Here is a 15,556-nt window from a genome sequence, read left to right as displayed (position 1 = left end):
AAGGTGTGTATGCATGAATGATAGATATACATGTACCAAATATGTACAATCAGATGGAAAATCCAGATTACCTGACTATTGCTCCATTTACACCACTGAATTCTGGGCTATACTTGAATCACTACAATGGATCAAATACAACCAAATACCTAAAGCAGTCATTATAAGCAATTCCCTAAGAGTTATCAAATTGATCCAAAATCACAATACACACTCTAGGGAACAATTCCTTGACAGAGCATGCCAATAATCGACGATATCACCACAGCACATCAGTTAGTCGAGCTCATGTGGATACCGTTGCACATTGGAATCTCTGGCAACGAAACAGCAGACAAAGTTGCAAAAACCAAACTAGGAGATCAAAACTCTATCAAGCTTAACTATAGCTCTACAGAAGCAATAAGCTTCGCACAAACATATATAGACCAAACATGGCAAGATTTTTGGAACTCCTCCACAAAAGGTAAAAAGCACCATGAAACCCCCAAAAACATAGATAGGAACATACAGCTACCTAAGGGTACCTATTTAGAACAGAAAACCATAAACTGGATAATAACTGGAAAAACTAAACTAGCAAGCAGTTTGGAAGGTTTATAGGACCCAAACCAGCAACCATTAACTGCTTTGACTGCCACACCACCGAAGATCTACACCACGTATTCAATATATGCCCGAAATACCAACCCGCTCGGAAAATATTTATCAAAAACCAAAAAGAGATTGGATCACCACACACATACTCAGAGTTACTTATGGACTCTAATAAAAATAAACAATCAGCATATAAAAATATAAATCAATTCTTAGACTCGGCAGGACTTAGGAACAAAATATAATTACTGTCCCCACAAAACCAAAAGACCCAGTAACTAGCTAAATAAATTTAGAAGCCACCACATAAAAACCCATAACATATCATTCAATTTTATAAAAGTATTAATAAATAATTCACTTACGAAGCACCTATAAAAAACTAAGGAAACCGCAAAATCGGATGTCCTAGATGTCCTTAACAAACCGTGTAATCAGCTAGGACTCCAGTCTCTTGCTAAATAAAGTATAAATAACATTCAGTCTCTAAAAACATTAATTAATAAATAACTTAACGAGGTAATATCTAAAAACTTATAAATAACATAACGTAGGAAACACACCCTAAACACCTCGACTAGTAATACCATAATAACCTTGAAAATCTCTCTTCATACACGATTTCTGCTAAAGAACCTCTATAAACAGCATAGAACATCCCCCCTCCTTTTAGAACATTTTAAAGAAGAAAAAAAAAATCAAAAAAAAAAAAATCGCAAGAAACACCAGGCAAATGCAACAAGAAACCAGCGATGTAAAGCAAGCAGGACCGTTCCCGAGCTCTCCTTCCCACTAATGACAGCCAACCATTCAAATGTAGGGACCTTTATGGACCCACAGATTGAGGCCAAACTATCAGGGTTCCTTGAATCCATAAAAGCCTGGGGGAGGTGGCACCATCCCCTTCCCCAGGAACAACTAGCAGGCTGCGGTGCAGTCAGAAAAAAGTGGCACATGCACAGTTGTGCGCACGCCACTATAATTAAACTAAACAACAACAAAATCAGATGGAAATGTACAGACATGTTCTGGTATGCATGATATAGCAAATATACATTACATAGATGCATGAATGTTAGATGTACCAAATCTGTTCATTCACATAGACATAGACACAGTGCATGAATGTTAGATGTACCAAATCTGTACATTCACATAGACGTAGACACACAGTGCATGAATGTTAGATGTACCAAATCTGTACATTCACATAGACACAGTGCATGAATGTTAGATGTACCAAATCTGTACATTCACATAGACGTAGACACACAGTGCATGAATGTTAGATGTACCAAATCTGTACATTCACATATACATAGACACACAGTGTATGAATGTTAGATGTACCAAATCTGTACATTCACACAGACATAGACATACAGTGCATGAATGTTAGATGTACCAAATCTGTACATTCACATATACGTAGACACACAGTGTATGAATGTTAGATGTCCCAGATCTGTACATTCACATAGACATAGACACACAGTGTATGAATGTTAGATGTCCCAGATCTGTACATTCACATAGACATAGACACATAGTTTATAAATGTTAGATGTACCAGATCTGTACATTCACATAGACATAGACATACAGTGCTTGAATGTTAGATGTACCAAATCTGTACATTCACACAGACATAGACACACAGTGCATGAATGTTAGATGTACCAAATCTGTACATTCACATAGACATAGTCATACAGTGCTTGAATGTTAGATGTACCAAATCTGTACATTCACATAGACATAGACACACAGTGCATGAATGTTAGATGTACCAAATCTCAATAAATCTGGAAATCTTTGTTTTGAACAATAAAATGGGGGAAAGTGATTGTGCTCCTCAAAACACAGGCCCTGTAATTCACGTACATTTATTATGGGTGCACATTAACATCGAATACCGGAATAATTTGATATTATAACTGGTGATACAATAGTCACTATATAAATGTCTTATATCATTAGTTGTACAATATTGACATAAATTTTGATAAAAAGTTGCAATGGAACTTGGTTAATTTTATAAATTAATATAATATTAAAAGTGATGTAGACATGCATATGCATATATGTGAATGCTCATTTTGCAAAATTTGTACATTCGAAGGGACATACTGTATACATATACGTACCTATATGTGGTTTTAAATAACCAGTACTCAACATGAACAGGATTTGGATAAAAAGCCAGTCCTGTGGTATATATACTACTGTAGATCTGACAAAGTTGGAGATGCCAGAGTTTGAATAAGTCACAGATTTAGGATATTTTAGATTTAATTGAAAAGTGCTTTCCACTTGAAAAGATCGTAGAATACAATGATCTATTGCTCAGTTTTTCAGCTGTTGTTTCATTGCTTATTAAGTCCCATGCATTTGAACACTTCATATGCCTAATGGTAAAATCTTGATTCCACTGTACCATATTAACTCAATGTACAGATATTGCTTCACTAGTTAAACACTTACATGTATTCAAAAGGACAGATGGATAGGACAACATCAAGATGCACCCTATGCAAGAAGTGGAGGTAAATGCAAAAACAGAAACAATGAATGTTTATTGCATAATGGCAAATGGCCTTGACAGGTACATACTAAACATAAAGCCATGGCAGGTACATAATCAGCATGATAATCTTATGGCAGGTACATAAGAAACATTATAAGCCATGTCACGTACACAGTAAATATGTGCAGGCCATGGCAGGTACACAGTAAATATGTGAAGGCCATGGCAGGTACACAGTAAACATGGGAAGGCCATGGCAGGTACACAATAAACATAATATACACATAATTGGATGGTGGTGCAAAAACTGATAAATCTGGGTGAAATATACAGTATATCATTACAGATCTATGTTTGCAGTATTCAGCATGTAGAGAGGGATACAATTGTAACTTTATATTGTCTAATTGTACATACATCATTGTTAGTAATAGTTTTCAGAGAAATGTACATGCAGGATTTAAGCTTATGATTCTTTAAAATTCAGTATATTTATAAATCTATAGTATATTGGCAGTTACAGTACATCAGGATAAATGCTTTTTATATGAAATTGCTCCATTTTCTCATAATATTACAATGCTGATAATTTCATACTTCATTGAATTTGTACATACTTGACCAACCTAAAATGGTTGATCTATGTAATTAATTTGAAGTAGGATGTTTTCTGTTCCATCTCCTAGTTTCTGTATGCAAATTATGTGACATTATTCTTAATTTTGAAGTAGCATGTCAATATTTTTAAATGTAAAGTTTAAATTTTTTTAATATCTGAACCCCAAAGACAGATTTACTTGTGTTATGGGTAGCTGAAATTTTCTTTGATGATTAGTATGCTTAATTTTGCAATAACTTAGTAGGTTAAGTCTAAAATCCATACTAAGAAGTTCAGGTTTTTGAAAGTACGTGTAACAGTGCATCTTAGCTCCATTGACCTTCTTTGCCAGTTTTCTGAATCAGTGCAAGTGTACTTAACACCTCGGTATGGTCAGCAACACTAAATACAGACAGGCTGGATGAAAGAGTTGAGAAATACAGTCAAGCAGTAAGGAAATTACCAGGGGTAGGTGGTATGTACTTTTTGGGGGAAAATATTCCTGGCCTCCATATAGCTTAACATAAATATTCTTGCTCTGATTTGTAGAAAAAAATGTGACTAATGAGATAAATTATAGTAGTCATTCAAATAAATAAAAAAATTATTTAATTAAAGGAAAAAAACTATTCTGGTTCAGAAGAAAACCTTAGGTAATCCCCCCCCCCCAACTACCCACAGCACCCCTCACATAAAAATTCTCTAATTCACACAGACGATCTGTGTGTATCTTGAATATGTCAGTAATGAAAAGCTGATAACCCTAAACCTAACAATTTTTTAAACATTCCTCTTGTAATTACCAATTAAAATATACATTTAGGTATTGAGGAGGAGGGGCAATAGAAAATCAAAGACAGTAGCAAGATAACATAGGAAATTTTGAATCTTTTCGTATAATCTTTATCTTTTACACTTTAGCATCCATTTTAAAATCACAGCCAACAGGTTTGAAAGTAATGAAGAAACTGAATTGTAACACATGGTCTGTTCTTAAAAATGGAATAACTGGCAATGAAAAACAAATCATGGATTCAAGAGAAACTACTTTCTGCGTGTTTGTTCCATCATTACTTTGTGAGTACCTGTTCCATTGTTCTATCATGTTTTTTGTATATTTGTTTCTTCCAACAGTTCTCAGTTCTTTAATTTTATCTGAATGTTTTTCTTCCAGCTTTCTGTTGTTCCCTTTGTCTATAATGACATTGATCTTTGTCTATAATGACGTTGATCTTTGTCTATAATGACATTGATCTTTGTCTCTAATGACATTGTTCTTGTGTGTTTTAATAATGAGTTATATTTGACATACCACTACAGCCCTGAAATTTCGTGTCATACTACCTGTTAAAGTTGCAAGTCATTGAAACAAGTCCAGTTTCAACATCTTGTGATGGATGCATGACAAGAATATATCTTCTCAGCAATAGGGTCAATGATCTTGTGAGAGAAACCGTCCATAGTTTGACCCAAAAGGTCAGCTGATTAGTATAGTGAAATATGTTATTACATTTGTTGACATAAACTAAACAGAAATTGGTGGAAGATGAAAATTTCACTGAGCCATAATACAAGCCATATAGAGAACCAGTGTGTGCATTATCTAATTTAACCTGACTTGTGGGCTGTATCGGCTTGTTGGATTGTTTCTGATAATATTGTGTATTGTTCTCGACATATAACACATGGCCTAGATCTTGTCCTTGTTCTCATTCTTCTCATATAGGTTACTTTCATTTCATTCTTTGAAAACATGATTTAATTAATTCAATTAATGATTTAATGTTCAATTAGCTTAATTGGGAAGGTTATAGCAGACAAAACTCTTATGCACAGAGAAGCTTTCAAAAATGTCAGTTGTTGTTTCAAGCTTTCTTATATAATTCTTCTCATATAGGTTACTTTCATTTCATTCTTTGAAAACATGATTTAATTAATTCAATTAATGATTTAATGTTCAATTAGCTTAATTGGGAAGGTTATAGCAGACAAAACTCTTATGCACAGAGAAGCTTTCAAAAATGTCAGTTGTTGTTTCAAGCTTTCTTATATAAAAAATAATGTCCTTGAAGTAACTGCAGAATTTTTTATGCTATATAATTCTTGAAATAAATATAAAAACATGATTTTCACATCAGAATCTTGCTACATTGGAAGAGATGATTAATTAAAAAGAATTTTGGTTACTTTTCATTGAATATTTGAATCCTATGCTGTATGAAAACTATATCACTGTGTTATTATTAACTGTATTTATTTTGTGTGGTTTGTACAGTATGTCAAGACTACCATACAGAGTATACATGACTGTCTGGGCAGGGTCTCAAACTAAAACCACCATGAGGGCATTTTCGATGGCCCAAGGGCCGCACCACCTTGTTATCTCTAATGACATTTTGTGATGCCAATCATTTTGCAGACTAAAACCACCCTGAGAGCCACATGAGGGCATTTTCAATGGCCCAAGGGCCACACCACCTTAGTTATCTCTCATGACACTTTGTGACGCCAATCATTTTGCAGACCACAGGGTAGGACTTGATGGGCCGCATGTTAGAGACCCCTGGTCTAGGTGTTGGTAGGCGGAATATTCCCCTTAATGAAGTAGGAAACAGGATAACCCAGAGGAAGTCACTGACCTTGAATGATACAGTTAGATGTCTCAGTATCATCACTTTTAGGATCAGACACTTTTCTCAAGATACTTGCATGTTTTTTAGGGGAAATTATCTTCTATTATGCAGTCAGCCATATTTTTTTACTTTCTTTAGGAGGTTGCTTTAGACAGATTTGATTGAATATGTAAGTGGGACAGTTTCCCTAAAATTTTGTATCATTTGTACACAGGAGAAGCTATGGAGCAAGGCCTCAGGGACTGCTGCAGATCCATTAGAATTGGAAAAATTCTTGTGTACAGTGATGAGGACACTCATGATGCCAAAGTAGTGTATGCCAAGCTTCCTCAAGATGTTGATCAAAGAAAAGTCCTTCTTATGTATCCTATTATAAGTAAGTCTCTTTTGTATTAGCTGCTGTGTTTCTATTTTCAATCATTTTTCTCTGAATAAATTTTTTTAGATTTTGATGCTGTACAACAGTTTTCAGTGTTTCCGATGTGCAGAGTTATACATGTATCATATAACCAGATGTACAGATTTTGATACATGTATTAGATTATCTGATATACAGATCTTGATACGTGTATTAGATTATCAGATGTACAGATCTTTATACAGATCTTGATACATGTATCAGATGTACAGATCTTGATACATGTATCAGATTTTCAGATGTACAGATCTTGATATGTGTATGAGATTATCAGATGTACAGATCTCGATATATGTATCAGATTATCTGATATACAGATCTTGATACATGTATTAGATTATCAGATGTACCGATCTTTATACAGATCTTGATACGTGTATCAGATGTACAGATCTTGATACATGTATCAGATTTTCAGATGTACAGATCTTGATACGTGTATCAGATTATCAGATGCACAGATTTTGATACATGTATCAGATTATGGTATGTACAGATCTTGATATATGTATCAGATGCACAGATCTTGATTATCAGATATACAGATCTTTATACAGATCTTGATACATGTATCAGATTTTCAGATGCACAGATCTTGATACATGTATCAGATGTACAGATAGGCATAGTGTATCAGTGCATTCCTTTCAATCATGTTTGAAGTTGCCAAAACTTTCTATCTGGCTTCATTTTTAAAAATTTCAACAGCATAATTTTTTTTGCCTACTAGTGAATCATTTTCCAATTTAAATACTGTTGATAAAATTGATTGTAAGAACAAACAATGAGGGATTATCTTCATAAATATAAGTCAGTTCTTGGTGTGCCACATCTAATTTTCTTTCACGTTATAATTCGTACTTTGAATTGCTAAATCTGTCCTCGGCAACTAGACATCTGTAGCAAACAGCATGTCCTTACACACCTTCACATATCTGTATAGGAGGAGTATGTTGAATTCCTCATGTCTGCCCATATTGTCTTGTCCATTTTGAATATTTATTTGGTTTAGTAACTTTACAAGAACTGCATGGATTAAAACCAAAGTTAGTATAGGGCTTTATGTTATATTTGATTTTTATTATATGCCTACCATAAGGGGTAGCATATTGTCCTATCATATTGTCCACTGATCTGCCTCTTATAAAAAAGCTTATTGTTTTGGGGGTCAGAAAGTCAAAATGTCAAAGCCATTGTTACTGGCAGAAGAAAAATGGTTTCCACACAATAATGTTAGTTCTACATCAAAGACATGGGTTAAAGATTTTTGGATGGTTTTCACTTGTACGGAATAAGCATGTTGATTTTTCTGGTCAAAAGGTGAACAGTCAAGGTCGCTTTGAAGGAGAGAAGAAAAATGGTTTATACAGAAAAATGTCAATTCCCCACCTAGACCAATAAATTTATTTTATTTATTCTGATGGTTGTTATGGGAACAGAAATTGCTTTGAGTAGTTATTTGTGGTGAGAAAGGATAAATCTGGCCTATAAAAGTGTATGAAATTCATGCTGGAATAAAGGTCAGTCACTTTTCCAACTCCAGTTTGATGCAGAAATTATGATTTTTCTTTATCTACGAGTTATATTTCCAAAAACCCCCTCCCTCGGCCATACTCATTAGTTTACAGCATGAAATACTTGATTTTCACTCTTCCATCTGGTGGTAAGTCAATTAAATTTTAGTAACCCTGATGGAGTTTGACAGTGGATGGAATGATGTCATCATAGATTGTGAGACCATCCAGAAATGCATGCGTTTCAGTACCACTTGATTCTTATCAGATTTAATGAGGTCGCGTTTTATTGACGTTGTGAAAACTACGGATGTTGAGGACAGTTCTTTTTATTTGTGGACAATAATTGGAACTAGATCAAAGCATTTTAGTATTGCTTACACCAAAATTCCTGTATATGTTTTAAAATAATAGTCTTAAACTAATTCATAACAATTATGACAACAATAATAATAATAATGACAATTGTAATATTACTACTACTAATAATATAAAGAAAGAAAACATCAATATACTTTAATAAAAAGAAGAATAGCAGCAATAGCAAGAACAATGAAGACGATATTATTGAATTGGTATTAGTATTTCATTTGCATATCCTTAATGACGGCAACGATAATAATAATAATGATTAGAAGAAAAACATCAGAAGAATAATAATAACTAATAATAATAAGGTGAACAACAACAGAATAAGAAAAGACAATGAGTGGTCTTTTACAACAACAGCACCACTTCAGTAATAATTAGAAGAACAAAAACAACAATAGTAATAATAAAAAGAGCAACAACATCTTGAAGAGTAGGCAAGTGGATAGTCTGTAACAACAACAGCACCACTTGCAGTAACAGTAATATAGATAGCAACTGTGATGATGATTGCCCTTTCTTTTGATGAACTCATTATTATCATGATTACTGTATCACAGTTATTGCAAAAATAGTTACTATTGAGCCAGTGTTTTTGATGTTTTCCAGTGTATACATAAATCTTGTGTGACACATTAAAGTACAGATTTTAAAGATAGGAGTGCCTTTGATGTTTGGGAGTGTCACTGATGTTTAGGAGTGCCAGTGATGTTTAGGAGTACCATTGATGTTTTGAAAGTGTCACTGATGTTTAGGAGTGCCACTGGTGTTTAGGAGTGACATTGATGTTTGGGAGTATCGCTGATGTTTTGGAGTGTCATTGATGTTTAGGAGTGTCACTGATGTTTAGAATCCCATTGATGTTTAGGAGTTTCAGTGATGTTTGAGAGTGACACTGATGTTAGGGAGTGTCACTGATGCTTAGGAGTGTCACTGATGTTTAGAATGCCATTGATGTTTAGAGTGCCACTGATGTTTAGGAGTGCCATTTATGTTTAGGAGTGCCATTGATGTTTAGAAAGTGTCACTGATGTTTAGGAGTGCCACTGGTGTTTAGGAGTGCCATTGATGTTTAGGAGTATCAGTGATGTTTAGGAGTATCATTTTTGTTTAGGAGAGTCACTGATGAAAAGGAGTGCCATTGATGTTTAGGAGTTACCACTGATATTTAGGAATGCCACTTATGTTTAGGAGTGTCATTGATATTTTGAGTGTCACTGATGTTTAGAGTGCCGTTGATGTTTAGGAGTGTCAGTGACATTTAGGAGTGTCATTCATTGATGTTTAGGAGTTTCATTGATGTTTAGGAGTGCCACTGATGTTTAGGAGTGTCACTGTTGCTTAGATGTGTCACTGACATTTAGAGTGTCACTGGGGGAAAAAAAATCCTCATTGTTTATTTGTTTTTCCCTTATTGCTTCTGTTTGATACTTCTTTCCTGTGCTTATTAGCCCATACAGTTATAACAGACTTGGGGAATGGGAACCTGTATCTTTCAAGTAATGATTATGCATTGAAAATGATCAGATTCACTGCCACAGGACTTTTTTGCTGAATAAATATCATGTATATGGCACAGTCAGTAGTTGAAATGTATGGTATCTAGATATAACGGTCAGGACAGTTTTACAAATTTTATTAAATTTCTGAATTAGTATCATATGGTAAACAATTAGATTAGACAGTTTAGGTGTGTGATATAATTTCCATGATGACCATTGTTGTAAAAATATATCTTACAATTACAGTATATCTTTTTTGTGTAATGTGGATATACATTTATTTATTGGCATTTAGCCAGTTGCCACTTGTTTCAGATGCTTTAATTTAAACACAATCCTGGCCTGACAGTGCAAAAACCTGGTGAACAGATGGCATTTACCTGCCTACACTTTGATATTTTAACCAAGTCTATCATTGATAGTTTGCACCATTTCACCTGTGATTGTACATATTGACAAGTTGGAAGTTCAGAGGTCACTTACAAACATTAAACAACAAGAGGCCAAAGTGTGTCTGAGATTGCTCATCTGGCTCACGAAAGTGGTACTATATTTTCTGTATGTCATCAGACACTGTTTGTTTATGGACACCAATTCTGGGGCGACCAAATCATTTTTTTCTTTTCCTTATATTGCTTAAACAGTTTTTAAAAATTTGTATTCATGCACTTTTGTCTTTCAGACACAAATGCAGTTGTAATAAAACAATAGACACAAACACGTACTGCTTGCAGAAAGTTTGTAATATGCTAAGCTTACAGTTAATTGAAAATAGCCTTGACCAGTTACATATATCATCCAATTACCGATGATTGTGAGATTGCACTATTCATTAGCTCGCTGAGACTGATATGACTAACAGTATTATTTTAAAACTTAATTTCTTACAATCTTGAAATCATAAATGCATGAAGTTTTTCATCATCAGTACTAAAACTTGTGCCCATTTATATACTGGTCCAGTATATAGAAAAGGGTTGCAGTGGATAATGTATTTTAATTTTTAAAATTATATTTAGCAAAAACCTTTTTTTCTCATAGTGTTTAAAAAAATATATTACAAATTTTAAGTATTTGAATGTAATTTTAGCTTGTTATTAGTCTTGTGAAAGTTCCAGTAGTTGACCACACAAAGCAGAATCAGTTAATTGACTTGTGTGGGGTCAGGTGCACATTTAGCCTTATGCACAATGCAGGTGTTAAACAAATTTTCAAGATGACAACTTGCACTGTAGGATTTGTGGTACTAATTCAACTCCCATAGTAAAACAGTGGAAACCCCATCATATTAAAAATTCATTAACTTTACATTTATAAATACTTAAGATGAAGCACAAATTTTTTGGTCTCAACCCATCCTTGATGCAAGCTTCTGGAGGAAACCATACAATTTGCAGCATTTTGTATTATCAGAGTACATGTAAGTTTGAAACATGTTTTCAGTTCCTTGCCTAAAAGGTCAGATGCTGACTTAGGTACTGAGTGTTCAAGTCAAGCCTCTAGAAGGATAGAAATTGCAACAACTGGAACATATTCTGGGGTGGGGTGGGGTCCAGTTGCAAATTTTACTTTTCATTATCAATCCATCATGGCCCTCCAAAGTCAATTGTACTCTGTCACCCATTGCTAGATTGATTTTCATCTTTCCATATGAATTTTCTTTAACTACTTCAACAATGGGTGGTATATCCTTCTGATTTTACCATTGAGATTTTATATCAACATGTGTGTAATTTTAAGCAAATATTATTCCTTATATCAGTGTTTGCAAGCTAATGAATAGTTAAATTCACTTCTCCCGTTTACAACAATTTAAATAGTACATGTAACTCATCATTAATTTGTTTTTCATCACTGAATGTAATATTTAAAGACATTTTTGGATAAAATGTAATTATAATTTGCCATGCAAAGACAAGCAGAGAATACGGTAGCAGTTAGACATTAGAAATGCCTTCCCTAGGTCCCGAGTATATTTTAATCGTACAGCCTTAAATGAAAGAACATCTGTTTCAGGTTCAGGTAATACCGTGATGAAAGCTGTGAACATTCTCAAAGAGCACAAAGTACCAGAGGAGAATATAATTCTTTTAAACCTGTTTGCAACACCTACTGGTAAGTGCAAAGACTGCATGAAGGTAAAGATTACATGAGTAAGTTTTAAGTTTTTAGAGCATAGGTGTGTATGAATGTAAGTTGTGATGAAATTGCTCAATTTGTATATCTTACAGTTAACATTGTCAAACTTGTTGAATGATGGTAAAATGTAATTCTTTCAGATCAGTTCAGATAATAATACAAATACAGTGTCATCATCAGAGCATTATCTGATCATAAGATGTTAGAAGTCCTTCCATTAACTCATACATCCAACCCTTTCAGATTGTAATGTTAGGAGTCCTTCTACTACCTCACAAATCCAACCCTCCTGATTGTATGTTTGGAGTCCCTCTGTTACCTCCCAAATTCAACCTTTCCTGATCATAATATGTTTGAGTCCATCCTCACAAATCCAGCCCTTCCTGATTGTAATATGTTGTTAGGAGGCCTACTACCTTAAAAACTGAGCCCTTACTGATCATATTTTAGGAGTCTTACTACCTCACAAATTGAGCCCTCATGATCATATGTTAGGAGTCCTGATTGTAATATATAAGGAGGAATCCTTCTACTACCTTTCAAAATCCTGCCCTTCCAGGTAATTGAATAAAGTAATAATGCCTTTTGACTGTATGTTTGACTGTATCAGTATTAAAAGTGCTCAGATGTCAGCTTACCATAGATAGGCTTGGTGGGTAGGTGAGTGTTTCACAAAACAACCAATCCTCCACCAAATTAAGTCAAAATTAGTTTTAGCCATGCACACCTTCAGCGTGGTTGAGTGAATCAGTTTTGGATTAAACCAATAATGTAAGCTTAGCAAAATGTTTGTTAGGTTTAGCTTGTATATGCCATTTGTTTTACAGGTAACGGTTTGCAAGAATATGTGTGGGTCTTGCAAGAATTTTAGGTTTCTGAGAATAACAGTTCCACAATCATTACCCGTTTATTATGCCAGTCAGACCATACTCGTGAGATCTGTATACTTTGGTCCAAGGATAGATGGGCAGTGATTTTGGTGAAGGAATTATCCTGGCTAATAATAGAGGAAGAACACAGTCCAGTAAGGTTGTAGATGCTGTTAACCATTATGTTGATGCTGCCTTGGTGGTGAACTTCCAGATGTTGCAGTCACTTTAAGCTTATAAGTCATAAAAGAAAGCCCAGCATTCTTTGCCACTTAAAATGCCTGATACAAATCTAGCCTCACCTTTACCCTTATTATTACATCTCTCTTTTGGATTTGCCAGCAATGTAGGCATCCAAGCAGTGATACAAAACCAATTTTGAACCAGCCTTGAGGAATCCCATACCACATGTACACCCTGGTATCAGTTATGGTGATAATCTACAGATAGCTTGTACCCAACATTAGGACTGGTCTTTAAGCAGACTTTTTCCTTATCCAGTTTAGTTCAGGTATCATCACAGTGTGCATCCAGTGTAATTGGCTCTATGTAGTGTGATCTGTCCTCCCAACATACCCAGACACAGACTCATGATGTTGACAGTGTCTGGCACTTGACCAACACCATTTCCAGCCCCAGCCTTGTTTTGGATGCAAAGCACAACCAGCACTAGATCCAGTGATCGACCTACCAGCAATATCTAGTACCAGACCAAAATCATGGACCAGCACCAAGCCATGATGTCACTCGTCATGAATTATATTTTCCAGATGCATATGTATCAATGATGCTTCAAGCTAATGCTTAGAGGTTACCATTTTAAATCATGAACAAACTTCAGACTTAGTTTATCATCCATGACAACTTGATTACCTACATTCAGTCCTCACTACCATGCAGGATGCCTCTCCTTTGCCCACTCCTCCAACACTGAAAATGATTATAGATGCCTTCTTTTATACTTAAACCAATGATTTCTTGGAGAATTCAGCCTTTTGTGCCTTCATAGAAGTCTTCCAGCTACTGCCCCCCTCCAACACTGCTGATGACCATGTAGAATTCCTACATCTGTTCATATTTTAACTCGGCCTTCCTTTAGATAGTTAATGCAATGTGATGGAGTTACTGACATCTTCCATTGCTTTTGGAAGCAACTTCAAGACCCTAGAATCAACATGCCGTTCTTCTTACAAACAATGACTCTGATCCTATTTCAAACGAGACTTTTACAAAACTTGCTGCTTTTCTGTACTGAAGTTCAGCCTGTGAACAGAGAGATTCAAGCCATCTTCCATGCACATGGACCAGAAACCCTTCAAGATATGCAAGCTGTCAACAGAGAGATTCAAGCCATCTTCTATGCACATGGACCAGAAACCCTTCAAGATATGCAAACTGTCTACAGAGAGATTCAAACCATCTTCCATGCACAGTGACCAGAAACCCTTCAAGAGATACAAGCTGTCAACAGAGACTTTACGCATGGTTGAGCCATCTTCTGTGCTCATGAACTAGAAACCATTCCATGATATGCAACAGCTAGTTTGCATTGTCGGAGCTGTTAGTTCCATGCTTGAATCTACTCTACATTGCAATCTTTCAACAAGCATACAGAATCTAGATTCCACTACTGAAACTTTCTCAAACAGACACTCGTAGGAGTCAGTCTGGAACATGCCTTTTGCACTAAACAGAGCAGGTCACCTTTACAAAGCTATTGTACACCATCCTCACATATAAAAGCGCATATATATGTGTTTGTGTGTGTGTGTCTCTCTCTCTCTCTCTCTTTTGTATCCTTGGCTGATATGACATGTGGCTGAAGCAGAATGTTAAGATATTTGAGCCAGAGCCAACTTCAAGGTTATAAGGGGGTCTTACTCTTCACACCATTGTTGTAATGTGTCTTAATCAGTAATGTATTTAAAGAAGTAACTAGTTTTTGAACCAACATGATTTTACTAGTTTTTGAATCAAAATATTTTTAATAGTTTTTGAACCAACATATTTTTTTAATAGTTTTTGAACCAACATATGTTAACTAGTTTTTGAACCAACATATGTCAACAGGTTTTTGAACCAACATATGTCAACTAGTTTTTGAACCAACATATGTCAACTAGTTTTTGAACCAACATATGTCAACAGGTTTTTGAACCAACATATGTCAACTAGTTTTTGAACCAACATATGTCAACTAGTTTTTGAACCAACATATGTCAACTAGTTTTTGAACCAACATATGTTAACTAGTTTTTGAACCAACATATTTTTCTTGGATAATACTGACCCAATCATAATACAAATACTCCCTCCCAAACTCTTCCTACAGTAACATCGCTAGATGAGCATGTTTGTATGCTTCATTAATAAATGATGATTGAGGGAAT

General features: G+C 34.9%; 1 protein-coding gene across 1 annotated transcript in view; it reads left to right on the top strand.

The window, feature by feature from the left end:
* LOC149797268 (uracil phosphoribosyltransferase homolog) overlaps positions 1 to 15,556 on the top strand; it is a 67,267-nt gene that overhangs the window by 44,268 nt on the left and 7,443 nt on the right. Inside the window, exons 5-6 of the mRNA XM_089961977.1 lie at positions 6,570 to 6,731; positions 12,175 to 12,273. Of these exons, the coding sequence (XP_089818103.1) occupies positions 6,570 to 6,731; positions 12,175 to 12,273 (261 nt within the window). The remainder of the gene's footprint in view (positions 1 to 6,569; positions 6,732 to 12,174; positions 12,274 to 15,556) is intronic.

The sequence above is a fragment of the Sinohyriopsis cumingii genome, chromosome 6 (genome assembly GCF_028554795.1).
Source record: "Sinohyriopsis cumingii isolate HCF-2022 chromosome 6, ASM2855479v2, whole genome shotgun sequence".
NCBI classification, from domain to species: Eukaryota; Metazoa; Mollusca; class Bivalvia; order Unionida; family Unionidae; genus Sinohyriopsis; species Sinohyriopsis cumingii.
The sequence above is the reverse complement of the archived record's forward strand: the minus strand, read 5'-3'. Positions and strand labels throughout refer to the sequence as shown.